This window comes from Alligator sinensis, unplaced genomic scaffold (genome assembly GCF_000455745.1).
Source record: "Alligator sinensis unplaced genomic scaffold, ASM45574v1 scaffold862_1, whole genome shotgun sequence".
Classification (NCBI taxonomy): domain Eukaryota; kingdom Metazoa; phylum Chordata; order Crocodylia; family Alligatoridae; genus Alligator; species Alligator sinensis.
The window spans coordinates 1,459,138-1,483,215 of NW_005842066.1; the positions used below are offsets into that span (position 1 = coordinate 1,459,138).

General features: G+C 44.6%; 1 protein-coding gene across 1 annotated transcript in view; it reads right to left on the reverse strand.

Moving 5' to 3' along the window:
- The window catches only part of NDUFAF2 (NADH:ubiquinone oxidoreductase complex assembly factor 2), a 138,651-nt gene that overhangs the window by 23,839 nt on the left and 90,734 nt on the right, over positions 1 to 24,078 (reverse strand). Inside the window, exon 3 of the mRNA XM_025204028.1 lies at positions 21,514 to 21,554. Within this exon, the coding sequence (XP_025059813.1) occupies positions 21,514 to 21,554 (41 nt within the window). The remainder of the gene's footprint in view (positions 1 to 21,513; positions 21,555 to 24,078) is intronic.

The following is a 24,078-nucleotide window of genomic DNA, read 5'->3' on the forward strand; positions in this document are numbered from 1 at the left end:
GCTGCCCGTAGTCCCCCTCTCATAGGCCCCGCGGTGAGGGAGGGAGTGGGGGCTATGGCCAGGCAGGCTCTGCCACCGGCACTGAACGCGGGGGGAAATTGAGACCGGAGCCTGGTAGGGGGAGCGCTGCATAGAGGCAGTGCCTGCCTGTGCCCTGGCTAGATGTGGCTGGAGCCACAGCCCCAGGCCCTGCTCGGGCCAAGGTGGAGTCTCCGCTCCCACCACTCCTGGCTCTGCCACACGCTCTGCCTGCAGCTGTGGGACCCTCCAGGACTGGAGTGGGCAGACAGGAGCTGACCCTGAGCCCCCCTGGCCTTTGCTACAGGTCCCCCCGCTGTTTCTTCCCCTCCAGCCCTGCAAGGTGTGTGCAACTCAGGACAGCAGGGCCTGGGTGTGAATTGGGCTGTGCCCAAGCAGGCTCTGCCACCCACCCAGAGACAAGGCCCGGGCTTTGTGCTCAGGGCAGACTAGGTGGGGCCATGGGATGGGGCAGCTCCCCCACCCGCCCAGGGGCTCCTCCCAGCCCCACTGGGCTGTTCCCAGCTCTGAGCAGCACTCTCTGGTCCCGCCAAGATTCCCTCAAATTCGCTGTAGTCCCCCCACAACCCACCTCCCAGCGCAGCCATCATCCATCCCAAGCACAGCTCAGCTTGCCCTGCCCCGCATACAGATCTGGGGGCACACCCCCTCCCCCCACACAGCCCTCCTGGGTTGCACACAGCAGCAGGAGTCACTGTGCCCCCCTGCCCCAGCTGGACAGCCCCTGCCCCACTCCCTCCCCCCACAACAAACTTACCAGCCAGACCCAGCTGCTCTCCATGTGGTCGGGCTGTGCTCCTGGCCACTCAAATGCTGTGCTGCACCTGCGGGCATGTACGCAGAGTTCTACATACCCGCTACGACCCTTTTAAGTACCCCTAGGGGTAAGTGTACCCCTGGTTGACAACCACTGCTCTAGCCAGCTACCTGAGTAGTTTCTGAGCACCATCATAAACACTAATGCATTCTAGCCAAACTCCTACCACTAGCTCGGCCAAAATCCAAAAACTCCAGAGAAGCAGGGGTATTTTAGTGATATCTTTTATTGGTCAACTGTACAGTTCGGAGAGATGTTAGCAAGATTTTGGGCACAAAGTGCCCTTCCTCAGACAGTACTTTCTGGTTCACCACACTACAACACTGCACCCCTACTGCAAGGCAAGACGGGGGGAAAAAAACCCTGCAAAAGTTAAATAAACAAATTTCTTCCTTGCCTGAGAAGCCCTGAAGCATGCAAATAAGACCCACTTGCATATGAAAATTAAGTTTCCTTTCAACTCTCCATGGAGACACCAAATACTTGAATCTACATCATAAGACATGCTGATAATTTCTGAGAACACAGCTATCCTTTCACAGTATGCATTCCACACTTATTTTGAGCCCCATTCTGAAAGTTATTCAGGTCTCTTTCTGCTCTACCTGTATAAGATGATTTTAAAATCCCTATTCTTTTACCATTAGATTTTTTTTTTTCTAATTTCCAGTCTAAATTTGTTTGTAATCAGTTAATGTGTGTGTAGCCATATTATCTTGTGTCATAGAGAAGTAGGGATGGAAGGAACCTCTATGGGTACTCTATTCCAACCCCCTGCCTGAGGCAGAATCATCCCTATTCAAATCATCCTATTCAAAATCTTGTCTAACCTATTAGACAAACTACACAGTCAACCTGGAAATGACACAAAACATAACACCCTAACCTGCCACAGGTAAAACAGGAGGACCACAATGGCCAAAATCTTGCTTATGTAAAGGTTATTAATATATGCTCAAAAGAGCCCAGGGAGGCCACCCACACCCCTCCACTAAAAAAAAAAAAGGCAAAGCCCCCTACAATCTGTACCAATCTGATCATTCCCTCCTGACCTCAAATATGGCGACTGGTTTGAGCCTAAGAGGAGGGAGAAGACCCTCTAGCTAGGAACCTCTGACACACCTCAGCCAAAATCCCCAGACTGAACTGCAGCCAATACTCAATGCTTCTGAGGAAGGCTTAAAAAAAACAAACAAAAAACCCCTGACACGTAGCAGCTGGGAAGCGAGGCTTAATTCCCTCCCAGCCCCATGCAGCAACCAGCAAAGCTCAGAAGCACAGGAAATACCCATAGTAGAATACAGGCATATCTATACCTCCATCATCCCTGACCAATGCTTATTCAACCTCTTCTTGAACACCTCCACTGATGGAGAGTCCACAACCTCCCTAAGCAATCTGTTTCATTACCTCACTGTTCTAATAGTGAAGAAGTTTTTCCCTGATATCCAATTTATACCTACTCTGCTGCAACTTCAAGTCACTGGTTTGTGTCAAACTTTCTATAGCAAGACAGCAAAGGTGTTTTTCCTCTTCTTTACAGCAGCCACCCTTCAAGTATTTGAAGACTTCTATCATGTCCCCTCTTAAGCATCTTTTCTGCAAGCTGAACATACTTATCTCCTTCAGCCTCTCCTCATATGACTTGCCTTCCAAGACCTTTATCTTTGCTGCCTGCCCCTGGACACTCTCTAACTTAGAATGTGGAACCCAAAACTGTACACAGTACTCTAGACGAGGCCTAAACAATGCTAAGTAGAGAGGCACTATCACCTCCCGTGTTTGCATCTACATGCATTAACCTTTCATGCAGCTGTATCACACTACAGGTTCATATTGAGGCTGTGATCTACCAAAACTCCCATACGCTTCTCTTTAGTGCTGTCATCCAGCCAGATGTCACATATTTTGTATTTATATTTTGGATTATCTTTCCCAAGATGTAGCTCCTTGCTTTGTCAGCACTGAATGGAATCCCATTAGCTTCAGCACAGCTTTCCAATCTGTTAAGATCTTTCTAAATGGTATTCCCATCTTGCAATGTGTTTACAATACTTCCTAGTTTTGTCTCATCTGCAAACTTGCTCAAGAAGCTCTCAGTACCAGCATCCAAACACTTAATAACACATTGAACAGCACCTGGCCCAGAACATACCCCTGTGGGATTCCACTCAAAACCTCCTGGCATTCTGACATGGATCCATTTACCTGCAGCCATTGAGCCAGCTGTCTACCCACCTTATGGTAGTTTTGTCCAGCTCACATTTGTTTATGAGAAGGTCATGCAGGACCTTATCAAAAGCCTTGCTGAAGTCCAGATACACTACACCCACTGCATTCCCTTCATCCACCCAAGTAGTTACGTTAAAAAACACAATACAAGTTTGTTTTTTTTTTACATGATTTATTTTACATAAATCCATACTGGCTGTTCATGATACTTGGAAATGGCCTTCCTTAGAATATGCTTTAGTAATTTCCTGGGTACTGAGGTGAAGCTAACCAGTCTGTAGCTCCCTGGGCCCTCCTTTTTGCCTTTTTTAAAGAGGGGTACCCCAGGATGAAGTTCATCAGGCCCTGCTGACTTGATTTAATTCAGACCCATCAGATATCAAGTCAGCTGATTCTCTCTTTGTTATCTCCTCCCTCAGCTGGTCTCCTTCCTTGTCCAAATAATCTTTATTAAGTGTCTGACTGATGCTTTTTTTTTTTTTGTGAAGACTGAGGCAAAGTAGCTATTGAGTAGCTCCAGCTTCTTTGCAGCTTTTGTTTAGTTTCACCTGGTTAGTCAAGAGTGGACCCATAGTTTCCTTAGTCTTTCTTTTCTGGCCAACATTTACAGAAACTCTTCTTGTCATCTTTCATTTCCCTCAACAGGTACAGCTAATTCTTTATCTTTGCCTTCCTGATGTTGTTCTTGCAGGTTCTTGCTATTTCCTGGTATGCTTCCTTGGTGACCTACCCATTTTTCTATTTCCTGTATGCTTTCCTTTTGTATTAGAGGCATCCTAGAAGCTCACTGTGCAGCCACATTGGTTTTTTGCCATTTTTCTTGTGCTTCTGTATTTTGGAACAGTTTCTTGTTGGGCCTCTAATACTGTGCCATTTAGGTGCTTCCAGCCTTCCTGGGTGCCTTTATCCTTCAATCTGCCTTCCCATGACACCATGTCTATTAACTCCTCAAGTCAGGAGAAATTTTTTTTTTTAAATCTAGTGTCCCAATTATGCTGACCTCATGCTTTCCCTAGCTAAGGATCAGGAATTCTATCCTATTATGATTTAGGGGTGCAGGTGGTAGCCATGTTGGTATAAGGTAGACAAGGTTTTTTGGGTAAATCTGATAACTTTTATTAGACCAACTCAAATAATTAGAAAAAATCTTCATTGCAAGCTTCATATCATGATAATTTCAATCAAGGTGCCCATCACCTTCATCTCCTCCATCAGTTCTTCCCTATTGGTCAGGACACGAAGAATGCCCTAATTCAGTAGTGACCAGACTTTTTGCCTGATGGGCTGGACTGCCTGACTGGGCTGGTACTCTTGATCCAGCATGGACACAAAGAGCACTATCCGGCCATGTGTAATTGCAACTGTTGGCAAATACATCGCCAAGTTGTAACAGTTGTAACAGCCCATGCAGGGAGGAGGCTGGCTTGCTTAAGTGGCAGTAGGCACCCAGACCATAAACATGATAAAAACTCTGAAAACTAGGGACACTAATGAGCCAACAAATAACCTAAGAGGGGAAAACACGTGAAAAATGTGAGAGGAGCAAAGACGTGAAAGAAATGCCATTGTTAAGGCAACCAAGGGGGAAAAGGAGATGCGGATCACCCATAAAAGTAGAAGCAGAAATAAGACCTTTGGAAACACCACCCGCACCTGAAGAACCGGACCCCAGAAAACTTCTGAACAACCAGGGAAACACTCTGTCCTTGGGACTACATAATACCTATGCAAAGTTTCTGTTGTGTCTTAACTTAGGCAGTTTTCTGTTGTTTCTGTCTTTTGTTGCGTCTTGATTTAAGCTGAGTTTTCTGTTGTTTCTTTGTTTTATGCTTAAAACTGAATTGCTGTACTCAAACACTCTTTTCAAAGAATGGACTATTCTTGTTCAAGCCATTTTCATGACTTCAGTGCCACCACCTGAGTTTTTAACACTAAGGTTAGGTAACAAAGTCTCCCATCAGTACCATCCCATACTTTTGGATAGATTTGTCACCTTCTTGAAGAGTAGGTCACCTCCTCTTCCTGATTTGGTGGCCTATAAATAATCCCTATCATTATATTGGTGCTGCATCTTTTACTTTTCATCTTTACCTGAATGCATCCTCCTCTATGTCCTTCCTTCTGAACCAGGGAAGAAATGTTTGTGACATACAAGGCAACACCACCAGCTTTTCTTCAAACTCTGTCCTTCTGAAACAAAGGGTAATCCTTAATATTGATGTTCCAGTCATAAGAGCTGTCCCACCAGGTATTTGTGATACCAATCAGGTCATAGGTCTTTTCACAGGCTGCAGTACACAGCTCATCTTGTTTATTCCTCATATGTCTTGCATATATATATATATATACACACATACATTGGATGTAGTTTGCATTTCAACCTACTCAGTTCCCTTTTGCACTGGTTGTTGCTGTCCTGTGACTCTCTGGCCCTTTTCTAGAGCTGAGTTACTTTGTTCAGTCCCTTCCCCTCTGGATTGTTTGCACTGTTGCTGGGACCCAATTTAAAGCCCAAAGGGCAGATGGATCATAGAATCATAGGACTTCAAGGGACCCCAAAGGATCATTGGGTCCAGCCCCCTGCATGAGCAGGAAAGACATCTGGGGTCAGACAACCTCAGCCAGGTGACCGTTCAGTCTTCTCTTGAAGACCTCTAAGGTAGATGATTACCCCACCTCTGGGGGGGAGCTTGTTCCATAGTCTGGACACCCTAGCTGTAAAGAAGTTATTCCTAATGTTCAGCCTAAAACTATCCTTCAGCCTCTTCTCATATGGCTTGCCATGCAAGTCCCTGATCATGCAGGTGTCCCTTCTCTGGACCTTCTCAAGCTTTAGCATGTCCTTGTTGAAGTGCAGCGCCCAGAACTGGATAAAATACTCCAGCTGCGGGCACACCAATGTTGAGTAAAGTGGGAGAATCACTTCTTTGGATTTACTGGAGATGCATCGATTGATGCATGCAAGAGTTTTACTGGCCCTACCAGCAACTGCATCACATTGCCGGCTCATATTCATGCTGGGGTCTATTATTACCCCCTGTGGAAGAAGAGAAAAATGGAGTTGAATCTCCATTATGTGTAAGGGTGCAAATCATGTATTCAGCTTAGGCTATGGGGAAGTCAAAAGGACATGACCCAAAACTGCCAGACTAACACAGACTGGGACCATCCTGTCCTAGTCTAGTAAAAAACAAAAACTTAGCACAAAAGTAACCACAAACCAGCCTGCTGAGTCAGCCCAAAATGGGAAGTGACCCCTAAGGTTACAAGTTAGATGAGAAACCCTTAAAATCTGCTAACAAAGGTAAAATAGAAGACATGCGCATTACTAACAAAGTCATGGCAAATGCTGATTGGTATCTGTCGTTGCTATGCTTATGATGTCATATTTTCTATATGAACTCGCCTCACCTGTTGTACGGGGTCAGACCTCTTCACAATTCTCCAATTGTGTATGAGTCTGCCCAGAATGCATTCTCTAATAAACCAAGCTTCTGCTGACCTGACCTAAAGTTTGCTGCGTGTGTTTACCACAACCCCCCAGATCCCTTTCATTTGTAGTGCTGGTCAGGTTAGCGATGCCCAGCCTATAGGTGTGCTGGGGGTTCTTCCTTCTCAGATGCAGCACTTTGCATTTCTTGATGTTGAACCTCATCTGGTTCTGTTCTGCCCAACATGCCAGCCTATCTAGGCCTGTTTGTATCTGCAGCCTATCTGCGGGTGTGTCCGCACAACCCCGTATCCTGGTGTTGTCCACGAACTTGGCCAATGGGCTTTTCACCCCCTTATCCAGGCCGTTGATGAAGATATTGAACAGCACTGGGCCAAGCGCTGAACCCTGGGGTACGCCGCTGCCCACATCTTACCAGGATGACACCGATCCATTCATTTGGATTCCCTGTGTCCTACTTCGCAACCAGTTCTGAACCCACTTGACAGTCCCACAGTTGAGCCTGATCATCTTCCAGTTTTCTGATCAGTACCTCGTGGGATACCAGGTCAAAGGCTTTCTGGAAGTTGAGGTATATGATGTCAACCACTATTCTCTCATCCAGGTGACAAGTCACCTGATCATAGAAAGAAATGAAGTTGGTCAGACAAGACCTGCCTGTGATGAAGCCATGCTGGCAGTCAGTATCAGAGATCCCACCTCTTGAAAGCAGTCCTCCCCAGAACATCTGTCCATTATCAAAGGCTTCACATCAGCATCGCCATCTCAACCACGTGTTGACTTCTAATATACAGTGATCCCTGCCTTGGCTCCTGCCTTCCCCAGGAAGGATCAATGGGAACACCACTTGTGCTCCATACTCTTTAACCCTCCAGCCAAGAGCCTCATGGTTAACTCTGATATGCCCAGTGATATTCCTGGGGGTATCTTTAGTGCCTACATGGACAAGCAGGAAAGGGTACTGGTCTGAAGGATGGATGAGCTCCAGCCAGACAGCACCACCTCCTGGGACCCTAAATCCAGATGACAAATTGGTGCCCTTGTCCCCTTCAGAAGGAAGTCACCAACCACTACCACTCTTCTCTTACTCCTTGGTGCAGTGGTCCTACAGGTCGTATCACTGGGGTCCTGCACTTCCTGCTCTTTAGACTGCAAAATCCTTTGCATTATAGCTGCAAATGTCCTCTCCTCTGCCTTTCCTTCAGCTGTTCCACCAGAATGCTTGAAAGCAGTGACTGATGTCAATCTGTTCCTCCTAAATTCTACAGACCTTCCCTTCTTTGAGTAGCCACATGCTGCCACTTCTTATTTTCCTTTGGCCTCTCCAATACCAACCTCTCCTATTGTGCCAATACTGTACTCAAAATTGAAATAGCTCTCTGATATTCACCCTGTGAATATATTTATAAAATGTACTTGAATCACCTCTCAACCTTCATTCTGCTAAATTAAAACAAACCAAGCTTTTTTAATCTGCTAAAAATAGTTTTACTATTCCTTAATTATCCTAGTTGATCTTCTCTGTGCCTGTTCCTGTTTAATCTATTTTAAACACAAATGATGAGACATATATTCTAAACAAGATTTTACTACTTACTACCTTGTGATACTTCAGTCTCCAACTAAAAACATCTTCATCCTAAAGCATACTAGCCTTTTTCATGGCCACATCACACTGCTAGCTCATGGTCATATTACAACTGATCAAACCCTCCCTTTCCTGTGCCTGTAGCCTATAAGCCCAGTCCTATAAACAAAAGTTTAGTTCCTAACGCTTGCTTCTGCACATCACAGAATTACACTTCATACCATTTCCATTGCTTCACTCCACAAAGTTACCTAATTCTTCTTGTATACTGTAATCCTTTCCTCCTCCAAATTAGCAGTACCCCTCCAGTTTATTGTTACAGAAAAATCCCTGTTATCTGGCACGAGTGGGGAATGTGGGGTGCTGGGTATCTAAAAATGCCAGTTACCTGAGGCCAGTGGTTTTCGGCCGGCAGTGGAGCGGGCCATGGGTGTGCGTCCGGGGGGGGAGGTGTCGGGAGGTATTGGCAGCTGCATGCGGCGCGGCTAGAGCACAGGGTGGTGGTGGCTGCATGTGAGCTCCCCCCCCGCACCTGGCTGGCTGGCTGGCTGGCTGGCCCGATATTCCGGTTAATTAGAATGTTCCAGTTACTCAAATGCTGGATAACAGGGATTTTACTGTATCTATACATTTCATAGGCACATTTTTATTTTTCACCCCAAGGTCATTAATGAAAGTATTAAACATGGTGAGTTCCAAGATCACTCTCAGAGGACCATCACTAGTGTGCGGGCCAGGCGTGCCCCGAGCCCTTTTTCGCGCTGCATGCGGGCTGTGGCCAGCAGCCCGGGCACGCGGGGGCGGAGAGGGGTGGCTTTCGCTCTGGAATTAGGCACAGACGCGTATCGGTAGTTTAAAAGATTGTTTACTTACACCGAGATGGCAGTGGTGTAGGCTGGGAAGCTTGCTTCAGTTGCAGTTACAGAGAAGAAAAAGGAAAGAGGCGGACAAGAGTTCTAGACTCGTGAACTCTAGCCCAATCTGGCTGAAGGCTCTGAACACGCGAGCCCGTCGCGTCAGCCGAAGAAAGTACTCGTCCGGAAGAGCTCTGAACCAACTCACACGAAGTTTGCTAGGCTCCGTGGGTCCAGTTCTTTTGCGCGCGGGTGGGGTACGTCTAGGAATTCTATCGGCGACGGGGAGAGGCTAGAGATTGATCAGATCTCCATAGCCTGCTTCAAATGCACTGGGTCCGTGAGGATCCGCAGCGCTTAGAGATCTTCACACAGCGTGAAGTCTCCTCCTCCCTTGTTCGTGGAGTCCTCCAACTTGGGCGCAAACCACTCAAGCCTCTTATACGGCTAGCAAGCCAATCACTAGCCGCCACGTGTGAATAATTTAGAACTGGCCAATAATGGGACCCAAATCTACATACAAATGGCAGGAACTCTTTGCAACGAGCATTTCTGTGCTACAACAAAGAAATGCACCCTGCAAAAAAAGCTTCAAATCGGCGGGAAATTCTCCCTTGCACCGGGATTCTCTTTTGCAGCAGAAAACTCCACCATGCGAGGAAGCTTGCAATTTAGCGGGGACAATTTAGCAGTGCCGAAGCGCACACAAATAAAAATCACACCTTTTGGGTTGTGACAACTAGTAGCTGGTCTTCAACCTGAAAACGCCCCTTCAACATAACTCACTGTAGTCTCCTTTTTAATCTCTCCTTATCTGCCTTATGTTTATGGTATTAACCCTCATCTTCTCTTACTTATTTAATAATTTCCTATAAAGCTCAGTGTTAAGTCCTTTGCTTAAATCTGACTAGACTAGATTCACTTCATTGTCCCAACCTAAGAAATCAGGTATCCTGTCACAGAAGGATTTTAGATTGGTCTGCCATGATTTTTCTGAGAAAATAAATCGTGATGCGTTTTGTCCTGTTTTCTGTTTATATTCATATATTTGATGATTTTTTTTTAACATATATTCTAAAACCTTTCACACACTCAAGTGAAACATACAGGTCTGTAAGCGCTTTGCTTGCTATTCCCCAAGCACAAGAGAATCTCAGCATTGATAGATTCTTTGAAGATCCATGCTACAGAGTTGCTATTTCATATTCAAGTTCATTCAATATTCTGAGATGGAAATTTTCTGGGTCTTCCAAGTTTGCCACAATGAGCCCGCACCTCAAATATGGTAATTTCTGTTACTATATTCTCATTCTCCTTTACATTTTCTTCCTTACTGAAAACTGAGGCAGGGTTGTTACAGGGTTGTTGGCTATAAAACAAAAGAACTGGTACCTGTGTGTGAGACGTGAAACCTGGGCTATACTTGATTAAATATCTCATGAAAAATATCTCTGCTCTACTGTTACTGTTACCATTTCTAAACTGGACACTTTAAAGACTCACCTAATTACAAATTTTCCACTATTATTCAATTCTCCTGTGATCTTATAGAGTTCTCTGTCAATTTCTAAGGCAGTGTAGAGATGTTACATATGTGCTGGGAGAAGAGCCCTGGGAGGGATCCTGCTGCAGGAGAAGAGTCCCTGCCCTGTGCACTTCTCTGGATCAACCCAGAGGAGTGCGGGTACCCTGGGCTGAAGCCCCTCTAGAGATCTGGGAGGGTTCTGGGGCCAGGAGAACACGTGTCCGTCCCCTCCCTGCTCTGGTTCCGACTCCTGGGCTTCAAATGCTGCTCCTACCACTCAGCAGCACACATGGGGATAACAAAGCCCACAGGACGAGGAACAAGGATGGGGAGGTTGCCCCAAAGTCTGATTTCTGGTCCCTGCCAGCTTCCACTTGCCCCACCCATGACTAAACTGGGTGGTAGGAATGGGGATTACAAAATCCCAGGGGCCAGAAACCAGGACTAGGGAAGCTATTCCTGCCCAAGTTCCTGGTCCCTGGGCTATATATAAATAGGGTGACCATAATAATTTGAGGGAAATTCAGGATAGGGGTAAGGAAATATGGGATGGGAGCAGGAGGTGCTGGTGGGGTACCACCACACATGCATACACACACCTGCACGCACACGCCCCAACCCTGCAGCTCCCAGGAGTGGGGTAGTGTGGCACAATCCCAACTCCCATACACACATGTGCGCACATACACACAGCCCTGTCTCCACGGCTCCCAGGAGCAGGGCCATCTAGGACAGCATGGCATGCATGCACACATAGACACGCACAGGCCCAACCCCACCCCAACCCCCACACACACTCTCCAAGCCTGCAGCTCCCCAACTACTGTGGAAGCTTGCAGCTGGACTAGGAAGCAGCTCATTGGCTGGGCTCCCTGGAGAAAACAGAAGCAGAAGTCCTGGACTGGTGTGAACCTGTCTGTATATGCCCAGCTCCTGAATCCAGCCACACGTGCAGGTGGGTTCCTGCAAATCCAGGACTTTTGTTTTAATTTTCTCCAATGGCCGGGATGCTGAGACAGGCTCTGAAAACCAGGACTGTCCTGGCCAATATGGGACATACGGTCAATCTAGCTATAAACGCTGCCCCCTTACTCATGCCTTGGTTCGCAGCATTTAAAATCCACAGGCCTGTACATGCTGCCCAGCCACACCTTATGATTTAAAAACCAGGAAGCCAGGGTTGGGGAGGCTCTCCCAAACCCCACTTCCCCATGCTTCCAGTTTTAAATCACCCCCTATTCAGCCAACTTGGGCTGCACAAGAGGCAATTAAAACCCTTGGCTATTGACAGCCTGCCCCTTCCCAGGCAAAGGAGAGCACAAGCTGTCAAGTAATGGGTTCCTCTAAGGGTAGTAGTGACTGAGGGTACAGCCCTCAAGTACAGGCAAGCAGCTGTTACAGGCGGGCAACACTAGGCTGGCGGAGGGGGTGATGGAAACTCTTGTGTGCAACAAAGTCCTAATGAAGAGCTACCTACAGGAGAGCTGTGCTCCTGCTCAGAGGCTACAGAGGATGATCCACTGAGGACATAGTGCTGCTCTGCTCTGTCTGTCATCAACACTTGTATCTGTCCGTCACCACCAGTCACATCCCAACAATGGATCTTCACATAAGCTCACAGTTTCTTAATTGGTTTTTATTTTAGCTTTTTTTTTTTCTTCAAATGGACTGTTCCTAAATTTACAGACAATTGACAATGCTGTTTCTAACCATCCCTTCCTAGTGTAAGTTCCTCCAAAACAGATCCAATTTTGTCCATATCATCACAATTCATTCTGACCAACCACCTCTGACGCACAATGCCACTCCAAAATTTTTATCCTTATCTTTCCTAAAAAAATTACAGCTTTCAATACCAGTATTCCAGTCACGGCAACTATTCCACCATGTTATATTATTCTTATAATACCCAGTTTCACGTCTCACACACAGGTACCAGTTCTTTTGTTTTATAGCCAACACTACCTGCATTGGGGTGCAAACATTTCAGTTGTTTCAGGTGATCTTATCCAAATTCCCAATTGGATACAATTTTACATTTCCATTCAAATTACAAATTGGAATAGGTGTAGCTAACTTGCTGACAGAAATACTTACTCACTTATTTTCACTGATGTTGCTACTATTTTTTTTTTTCACAGTTCCAATCATCAGTGCATCATCCTCTAGCCTCTTCCTCACTTACCTAGCATCCCTCCTGTTGTATGTTTATTCCTGTGGTGAACGTTACTGGGTTTCTCTCAACCTTCTCCCCGAATTACTTAGTTTAAATCTCTTATCAATCACGTTAACCTTGATCACAGAAGTCTGGTTTCCCCACTTCCTCAACTGAAGTCAATATATGGAGAAAATCCTCTCTACATAAAAGTTTGCCAGTGATCAAACATCCCAAAACCTTCCTAACAGCACTACTCCCTTAGCTATCATTTTCCTTTCACTTTTCCTTCTGTTTTCAAATCATTTTACCTTTTGTTCTCCCTCAAGCCCTCCACTATGCTGTTAGGGTTCTGGTCACCAATTAACTCCACTCTCTTCCCCTCTCTTTGGATTGGCTGTTTTTCTCTTCTGTGCCAGGCCATTGTCTAATCTTGCCTGGTTCATTTCATTTTCTAACAAGCAAAAACGATAATTCAGTTCTATTTCTCTTCTACTAGTCAGGAGCTTTCTTTGCTTTGTTCTCATGGTCAAATGCATCTGTGAGTTAGAAGTTTTTATCATCAGTTTAAATTTAGTACTTTTCAATGCTGTTGGGCATCCTCTTATTTGTTTTATTAAAAAACTAAAAACAAATACTCAACTGAACTTCTTTATTATAATTTATTTTATATACTTCTATCATATGCTCTATTTTTTCCTCCTTTCAAACAATATAATCCTGTGCTCTCCTAATGTGAGATTCTGTCTGTATTTCTACTCACTCTGTTGCTTTTTACTGCTCTTCTCTCTTTCTCCTATATACCTTTTAAGGTGTGGTACCCAGAACTAAAAACATAGTATATTCAAAGAGGGTGCACTACTTTTGTATACAAAATAGTATGTTGATATTTTCAGCATTACCATCTATTCTTTTCTTGCTACAGAGGCTGGGATGTTGCATGTAATATAGCCATTATCCACAAATAATTCAGGTAAATGTTGCATAAAATATAGCCATTATCCACAAATAATTCAGGTATTGCAGGATGCTTCAACAGGAGCAATGAACAAAAGTGATTATGCAAAATCAAAGCATCCTTTTGCTGGACTTCAGCTGATAAAGTGCCCTTCCAATGGCCAGCACGGAAGCTTGAATCATGAGATTTTATGGACTGCAAGTCCAACTTAACAGCTGCATCAGAAGTCAAAAGCACTTCCAAGAGATGCTCCTTTCAGCACTAAATGGCATAAGGGCAGACCTTGCACCCAAGCTAATCATAATCTTTGACCCAGCAATTGATGCATTCAACAATCCTGTCTGCAAAAATAGCTGCAGTATGGTAGGGTAGGGGACATTTTTAGAAGTTTGTGTCATCTTCTGTTCTCCATCCTGAAACTTATGACTGAGAAGACAACAGGTCCTTGAAGATGAGAACAAAATAGGAGATGACAATGTTCTATGAGTGAAGGTTAAATGTGCTCAGCTCCCAGGAAAAAATATACAGACACAAGGTATTTAGCCACCTCCAGATGCAAACACATAGCAGTATTTTCAAAAGCAGCACCCATAAGCCTAACCCCCATTGAACTCAAGAACATCTAGGCACTTTTGAAAACTTGTTAGGCACCCATCTCCTTTTTTTGGCTTTTATATCCTTTATCTAGCTCATTTTTCCCCCGGCAAATGCTCTAGACTGGAATATATAAGCTAAAAGTCCATTGCTCCTATGATAAAAGATGTCCAAGCCTAACTTTGACAATGAAGATGAGGAACAGGAGACTCTCAATGTCTCAGTGAAGCACCCATTATGTAGGTGAAGGAAAAATTGATCAGGCTGTCAGTACACCAATCATATAAATACATATAGATGCTCTACTGGAACAGACATACAATCAAACCCTCCTGAGGATATCTGAAACAACTGGCATCAAATATGACCCAGAAAAGATACAGGGGATGTAGAATGCTGTGAAGCTCGAGAATAACACTGAAAGCCTGAGTGACCACCAAACTGCTGAGAGGTCTTGGGAGTTCCTTGCCAACAAGTGTCAAAAAGAAAATAAATCTAGGATGCAGGAAATGGCACAAACCACTGAGGGCTGCCCCCCTGGTTCCTATGGGTGCTTCAGTGTCTAAATTTTCAGCTTTTGGTCATTCCTGTTTATTGACACTGTGGAAACAAGAGCCTAACAGGGTAACAGGAGGAGAAGCTCTCAAGAGTAAAGGCTTTTTTTAAAGCATAACTATTTTTTGTCCCTTTGCAATTCAAGTCTGAAAAGTCCAAGACACAACATGTAGGATGAAACTCTGAAAAATGCTGTGTGTCAGTAGTAGATTTTTCAGCTGGCAGGAAAACTGAGATACGAGTTTATGGCTGAGATAGCATGCATAGCTTAAATCGTACTGGTTTTTATAGGCAGCACCCTCCTGACGGAAAAAAATTACAAGATAAATCTTACCACAAACACATCATTTTCCCTGTAGTCCTCCATTGGTAAAGGCAAAGACAACTTTTGTTAATCCATAAATAATTTATAGCAGCCCGAACATTTATCTGATGAACTGATTCGTATGCAAAGTGATAATTTACCACAACTACTTCCACAGAATAGGGCTTGATTTAAAGGTACAACTCCTGTAGCTTTTAAAGCATCCTGATTAGTTTTCAAAACATTCTATATGCTCTTCAGGACAAGGGTTTGTCTTTCCCTTTGTCTAGAAAGGAGTGGGGGTGTGTGCGTGCGTGCAGAAAGAGAACTCTGTATAACATCAGAATGTTCCAACATATACTTATTTATTCACCTCTTTTTCTATTGGTAAAAGGTATAAATTTACTTTATAATAGCTGAATATATCAATACAACTGTTTTCTGAAAAAAGGTGCGTGTGTGTATATATATTGCCTCAAGAGCACAATAAAATGTTATATGTACGTATGTGTATGTGTGTGTATATGTACATGTGTGTATGTATACATGTTATTGTGCTGTTGAGACAATGATTTAGATATCTGAGGCCAGATCTATAGATGGTAAAAGGTCCAAAAATCAGTCTAAATCCATTGCCATAGGACCAGTATATATCTAACATAACAAGATTTGCATTAATTTGCAAAGGTAACCTGTGTTTTATCAAATCATAATTGTAAATGAATTGAGTATGAGATGTGGCATATTTCAAGCTGCAATAAAAATCAAAAGGCAACAACTGTTGCTCAGTGTCCCACAGGGCTGCTTTGACTAACCCGAGACTCTCAGCCACTGGCATTCTTTACATTATTGGTCAGATTAGACATAACCATTATGAGGAGCAATGTGATGAGCAACATTCTTGGGTCTCAATTTACCAGGGAAATGAAGTCTTGTTTTAAGTAACTGCCAACAGAAAAAAAAAAAAAAAAGAAAAAAAAAATCAGGCAAAAGAAAAAAACTTAAGTACACAAAGTCCTTAAAGCTGAACAAATTATACTATAAAGAGATTAAAGATTTAGTTCTGCAAGATAGATGATAGAGACAGGGAGGTGGTGGGCAAAGAGGTAAGACTGGGGGAAGTAGAATCCACAAAACAAGGGAACCCAGGCAGACCTATAATATCCAACTATGGAACCCTAACTGAGGAAATATCAAGTTTCATCAAATCTATCCTAAAACCTCTCGTCACCCAAAGACCAAGTTTTGTCCAAGACACAACAGACTTTCTACAAAAACTTAAAAACACAGACCACCTTCCCAGAAATACCCTCCTAGGGTGCCGAGCATGGCATGTGAGGGCATTTTGCTCAGCACGCCACGGCCAGCCCCGGCTCTGGGTAGCTGCTGCCAGCAACAGAGCCTGGGCTGCTACTAGCAGGTGGCTGGGAGGCTGCAAGCCCTGCTGCAAGCAGCCATGGCTCCATGATGGGCAGCAGCTACAGAGAGCTGGGGCTGGCTGCAGCCGGGAGGCTCCAAACACCTGTGCTGGCCTCCGGAGCCCCAGCATCAGCTCTGTACAGGCGCGTGCACCCACACCTCGGAGCAGGTGGTGGGGGAGGGGCCTGAGGCAGTGCAAGCCCGGTCCCTCCCCTGCTCCTAGCATGGAGCTGGTGACCAGGCTGTGGAGCCGGTAACCAGGCTCTGGAGCCCAGCACAACTGTTTGTAGCCAGCTTGGGCTCTGGACAGCTGCAGCGAGCAGACTGCAAACAGCTGTGCTGGGCTCCACAGCTCTGGCATCAGCTCTGGGCTGGTGGTGACTGCGCGTGCACCTCGGGGCAGACAGCAGGGCACTGCAGCCCACCCTGCATGCTGCCCATGCTGCTCATGTGCACACAGGGGAAGTGTGGCAGGGAAGTGGGAAGCTGGGAGCAGGCAGCTTTCTGCACTCCCTGCTGTGCCCTGCCACACCAGGTTCCAAACGCTGCTTTGCAGAAGTGGCAAGGGGGGCACTGCCGGTATGTGCTACCTCCCCAGAGCCTGGGGCCAGGTCTGGGAGGCAGCTGGGGCTGGGGCAAAGAGGCAGCAGATATTTGCAGCTGGCCCAGGTTCTGGGTAGCTGCTGAGAGCCACAGAGCCCGGGCTGGGGGGCAGGGGCAGCAGCAGGGAATCCTGCCATGTACCCCCTGCCCTCATTTTGTTTTTCTGGCATGCCAGCACTCCGGCACCTTCCAAGGTAGGCATTGTGGGGGTTTTCGGCACTCCGGCCAAAAGACATTGCCTCCACTTGTTATATACCAACATCTCACACCAGGATAGCATCCAAGTCTGCCTTGCATATCTAGAAGAGCAAGATTACAACTCAGAGTACAACCCTAAACATGTTGCTGAACTTATACACTTCATCATCATACAAAACTTCACTTTCAATAACCAACACTTCCTCCACATCATAGGCACAGCTATGGGCACCAAAATGGCTCCACAATATGCCAACCTTTTTATGGCCCACCTGAAAGAAGAGTTCCTCAAGAACTACACCATCAAACCCATGCTATACCTAAAATATATAGATGACATCATCATCCTTTAGACTAAAAACCTTCAATCTCTGATTGATTTCCATAAAAAATTCAATAACTATCACCCTTCCATCCATCTCTTGAATACTCCAGCACCAATATTTCCTTTTAAGACACTATGATCAATATCCACAATGATAAAATATAAACCACCATATACAAGAAACCCATGGACCAACATACATATCTGCACAGAACCAGCAATCACTCTAAACACACCAAGAAAGTTGTAACATACAGCCAAACTTCCTGATGCCACCAAATCTCAAAAGGGCTTTCACCCAACAAGGACACTCCTCCAGAGAGAGATTGTGCTTTAGAAAGAGCCACTTGGATACCACATGAAAAACTGTTGCAGTACAAAAAAGAAAATCCCCACGAAATAGCACACCATTAGTTATTACATAGTTGGTCTAATAAAAGATATCACAATTATCCAAAGAACCTTGTCTACCTACGTCCTTACACTAACACAGCTACAACCAACACCCCAGAGAATATACAATGGATATTATAGGCTGGGGAAAGGAAATCAAAGGGGAAAAAAAAAAGAAAGGGAAGAGCTGAAGCAGGCAGGGGTTTAGCAGAGCACAAGTCTGCCTCCTACAGAAGCAGAGGAAGAGCTCCAAAGGTTGTGCCTCAGGATATGCAGTGTTCATATCATGTTGTGATGATACAGTGCCACAACATGATGTGAGTATACAATGTTATTAAGTCAGGAGTGTAACGTACGTGGGGCTCTACATCCTTTTTTTGGAAATACTTTAACCCCACAAAAAAGATGTACAAGAGAGACAATGACATGGAAGCATAATGAATCTTCATGTGAAATAGTCACATATATTTCCCAGTCCTATGGCTGTCAAAGAGTAGTTACCATACCAACATTATTGTCAAAAAAGGAAGGACAATGCAGCATACAAACCCACAGAGGCTTCCAGGAATGAATGTAGCTAGAACCCCAATTCCAACTGGCACAATGCATGAAAAAAAATTAAACTGAACAATGTAATATATAACAACAATATATGGCGTATCATTGTATAAAGGTTAGTCTATTAACAGGACAAGTGGATTATGCATATTAGGGCTGTGTGAAACTTGGCAGCTGTTTTGTTTTGGAGGTGTTTCGAATGTTTCGGAGGTGTCCCCCTGGGAATAGTCCCCGTAGCCCTTCTTTTAAAGTGCGGGGAGGCTGAGGCCGGGCAGGGCAGCTATGGGGGCTTCTTCCATGGCTCCCCCCACCCGGGGAGAGGCAGGCACAGCCGGAGGAGCTGCGGGAGAAGCCCCCATGGCTGCCCTGCCCAGCTTAGCCTCCCGGCACTTTAAAAAAAACAAACCAAAAAGCCCCGCATTCACCGGCTATAGCAGTGGCTATCAGGGCCTCTGAGGGCTCATGGCAGAGCCCCCACGCACAGCGCAGTGGGGGGCAGTGGGGATTGCCCCCCTCCCCCGGCACCCACATGGCAGCTGCCCCATGGTGTGGGCACAGCACGGCTCAGCAGGGCGCTGCGCACTGTCTGGGAGCTGGGGCTGCTAGGGCTGACCAGTGTCAGCTTCCAGGTGACCGCTGGAGCCACCTCAGGTCCCAGACAGCACGTAGCACCCTGCCGAGCCAGACTGCACCCACACCATGGTGAAGCTACCATGCGGGTGCCCTCCACTGCCCCATGCTGCATGTGGGGGCTCCGCCATGAGCCCTGATTGCCGCTGCTGCAGCTAGTGTGTGTGGGGGGTTTTTTGTTTTTGTTTTAAGTGCCAGAAGGCTGGGCTGGTTGGGGGATGGGGCCAGGCAGGGCAGCCATGGGGGCTTCTCCTGCGGCTCCCCCAGCCTGGGAAGAAGCAGGAACAGCCAGAGGAGCTGCAGGAGAACCTGCAGCCACCTGGCTATGCCTGCCTCTCCCAGGTCAATCCAAATCAGCACTGTAACAGCATCGAAACTCCGAAATAGATTCGGCCAAATTGAAACAGAACAGTGATCTGAAACACCTAAACGAATCACTGTCCCTCTGAAATGGCCGAATCTGAAATGGCAACGAAACATAGCCGTTTCACACAGCCCTAATGCATATCATCCCAAATAAACATAGGAAAAGTTATTATACCAGCACCTATTTGGTTTATGCCATAAATAGTTATGTTATTTTCACAATGTTTGGGAGAGCTTTCCATATATATGTATTATTAGTTTCCCCTTATACAGGTAACCCATGCTTAGCACTCTTAATTGGTTCCTGAAAAACTGAGCATTAAGTGAAACATGCATTAAGCAAAACCGAAAGTATCTGATGACCCAAGATGGCAACCGCAAGTGTTATAATGAAACTCACTGAGCACTAAGTGAAATCAGGTATCAATTTCAAATAAGTGTTATAGCGAAATAGCACTAAATGAAGCAGCATTAAGCAGGGGTTGCCTGTACTATGTAAAGGAAAAAGGACTATTTTATGGATTAAAGAGATAGCTTTAAGACCCTCTAGTATATCATTTCTTCTCTGATGAGATCACTGCACAGCCCTGCAAGTACAATACCTAGTTTATAAAAGTCTCAAAAAATTATTTAGAAGCTGCATGAAGCTGAAGGTATGAGTAACACTATGGCTTGAATGTGTCATTACTTCCAATAATCTTTCATTCTCCTAGGATTATTTTTTCTACAGTATAACCTATTTAAAAATGTAATGATCCAAACTAACCTGAAATGCAGTTTCCTTGCTCCCTGTCTTGAAACGGTTACAACCCCCATGCCTCAGCTACAAGAAGCTTCATAGCTCCAGCTTCAGAAGAGCATGGATAACCAAATAACCTACTTTTCCAGGTGCATAGTTTCAGACTTGACACAGCCAAAATGACATAGCGGTCCAACTCTGAGAATTTATGTGATGGGCACTCAATATTCCTGATGTCCAAGTTGCATAAGAGAGATATTTTCAGAAAGGAAAGAAAAGAGCTGGCATGGTGTACCACACCTGCAAGCTTCACAGGGACAAGAGATAGGTTCCATCAGGCCGAAGACTTCCCTTGTGCTTCAACAACTAGGATGGAGAAAACACAACTCCAAACCATTCCAGGAGGAAAAGATGTGTGAAAAGCAGCATCCCTGACCCACATCAGCTGAAATCTGCCCGACATGCAGGTGAACTGAGCTTTATAAGTTTCTGTATTAAAACCATATTTTTGGCTACAAATTAACTACTGGTTTTAGTAACACTTTTGCACAAAATCAGGAGTTGGGTTTTTTTTGGGGGGGGGTGTTGTTTTTTGGGGGGGTTTTGTGTGGTTTTGTTTGTTTTTTTAAGTCTTAACAGTCAAATTCCATTCTTCGTGAATTTGTCAGCATGAAAGAGTGAGCAATATTTCACAGCTTTATTCCATTAGAAACCACTTATGAAAAGAGTCAGGACTGCAGAAAGCCCATCTCATTAGCATTGTAAAATGTTAATGCAATTTGTTTTGCTGTACTGATGAATATGCTAGCAACTGGATTTGAAACCTGCATTTTAATGTCAATTGCCATGAAAAAAATCCTATTAACACAGATAAAGAACATGATCTTTAAAAAAAATGTATTTACAATAGCAATTTTAAAATTCACTTAATTAGGAAGTCATGAATGGCCACGCTTACTTTTCCTGATATCACAATGTTACTTAAATGCAGATAAATTCAAGGCAAAGAGACATATAAATAAAGCAGGCATTTGATTTCTGTTCCTAAACCTTGACATCTTAGTATTGTACTATACAGTTCTAAAAACCAAGAAGTCTATATATACCTTCTGGACATGATTTATTCAAAATGACTGTACAGAAGGGTCCAATATAACAAATAGTATGAGGATTCGTATAGGATGTATAACTCATAAAACTCATCTCTTACCTCAATGGTGGGTGGATCCTTTCTCTTTTTCCTTAACCAGGCTGCAAAAAAACAAAAATATTTCAAAGGCAAACCTTTTTACAGCTCAGAATCGCTATGAATTAACAAAGGAGATAGGGCCAAAATGAGTACATATAACATTTGCAGTAAACTATATCAAAAAACCAAAACACAACTTTTAAAATCTGAAGAAGTTATTTCCCCTTGCCCTAGATTCCAATCTTTGTACTGGGTAATATTCATCCCAGTTTAGAGAGCTTGAACAAAGTCTATGAACCACCTAGTGTTCAAACTAGAGCTCAAAAGTGATGCATAGACTTTTTGTTTTTGAGCTTTCTGAATAATGGTGAATTTCTGAGAGAGAGAGAACTAGCAAAAAGACAACCTTCCACTGATAGGAAGGATCTACAGTCTTAGACCACTTTGGACAGAGAAGATTCCTGGAAATGCTTTATGGCCTTGTTTGAGTGCAAATATTTATCAATTATTTCAGATGTATGATAAATAAGGTATATGCAGAAATTTTTGCCATCCTCATTTATGCCAAGGTAGTATCCTTACTTTACAAAATAGTTCTTTTTTGTGAGTAAATGTAACAGAATCTGACCCAGTCTGTGACAAATGTTATGAATACAGGACTAGCTGCATCTCAGATCTGTATGTCTGGTCTCTCCATGTGCAGCCAAGGGTAGGTGGGTAGGTAAACCCTGCTCTGGTCCTGGGAGCAAGGGATACCAGCAGGGATATAGCAGCTGGGCAGCTGGCAGGCCATCCACTCATTTTCCTACCCTCCCCCATCCACTCACTTTCCCTCCCAGCCCAGCACCAGAAGCAAAATGCTCCAAAATAATACTTCATACCAAGAGGTATTATTGTGGAGTCCTTCAGCCACTTCTGGAATGGTTCAGTTGTTAGATATATCTACATCGAGAGACAGTGTCACAATGACCAGCTCAAAATCCTAGGAAAGTAGAGCTGGAAATGATGTTACAAGGTCATTAAATCTAGCTCCCTGGTTAAGGCTGGACTGTCCCTGACTAAACCACCCAAGCCAAGTATCCATCTAACCTACTCTTTAAAATTTCTGAGGATGGAGATTTTACAATTTCTCTAAGTAGTCAGTTCCAGTGCTTGACTGCCCTAATGGTCAGAAAGTTCTTTCTAACCTCCACCCTAAATTACCTCTGCTGCAGCTTGAGGCCATTGCTCCTACTCCTGTCCCCTACAGTTACAGGGAAAAGCCTATTCCCATCCTCTCTGTAATCACCCTTCAGGTATTTGAAGACTGTTATCAAATCCTCCCTCAGTCTTCTCCTCTTCAGACTAAACAAGCCAAGTTCTTTCAGCCTTTTTAAATGGAGTTTCCCAGGCCCCTAATACTTTTTTGTCACACTGCAGTCAACTCTTTCTAGTCTGTCCACATGCTTCTTGAAGTCTGGGGCCCAAAACTAGGCACTGAACTCCAGATGAAGCCTCACCATTGCTGAATAAAGAGCAAGAATCACTTCCCTTGATTGCAAGTGACACTCCTTTATATACAACCCAGTAGACTGTTAGCATTTTTTTTGAACAAGAGCATATTGTTGCCTCATATTCAGCTTGTGGTCTACTGTAACCCCCAGGTCCTTCTCTGCAGTACTTCGGCCTAGCCAGTCATCCTCCAGTCTCTATCTGTGCGTACAGTTATTCTACCCCATGTGCAGGACTCTGAATCTTATCTGGCTATTTTAGAGTTTATCCAGATTTTTTCCAGTTTATCCAGGTCGTGTTGCATCCCAGCCCTGCCCTCCAGCATCCACAACTCCACCCAATTTTGTCATCCACAAATCTGCAGTGTGCACTCAATCCCATCATCCAAATCATTAATGAAGAAGTTGAACAATGCTGGACCCAGGATGGATCCCTATGGAACTCTGCTTGATACTTCCTCACAACTAGACACTGAGCCACTGATGACTATGTTGTGATGCAACGTGAACAATGATCTGGCCCATTAAATATCCACTTTCCAGCACTTTCATCTAGTCTGCATTTCCTTAGCTTAACGGGAATGTTGTGGGAGACAGTGTCAAAAGCCTTGCCGAAGTTGAGGTGCAACACATCCACTGCTCTTCCCCCATTCACAGAGCCTGTCACCTTATCGTAGAAGAAAATCAGGCTGGTCAGGCATGACTTGCTCCTGGTGCATCCATGCTGGCTGTTCCTGGTGACACTTCTCTTTCTTAAGGACGTGCAAAAATTTTGCCCTTTTCCAATCACCTGGGACCTCACCCAACCTCTACAAGTTCTCAAACAGTATAACTAACAACTTTGAAATTACTTCAACCAATTCCTTCAGCACCCTAGGCTGCATCCTACCTGGCCCTGCTGTCTTGAAAGCCTCTAGCTTCTCCCCGGGGACTTTTTACATGCTCCCTAAAATCCACAAACAAGGGAACCCTGGCAGACCTATCATATCCAACCATGGGACCCTAACTGAGGAAATATTAGGTTTTGTTGAATCCATCCTAAAACCGCTTGTCACCCACAGAGCAAGTTTTGTCCAAGACACTACAGACTTGCTAC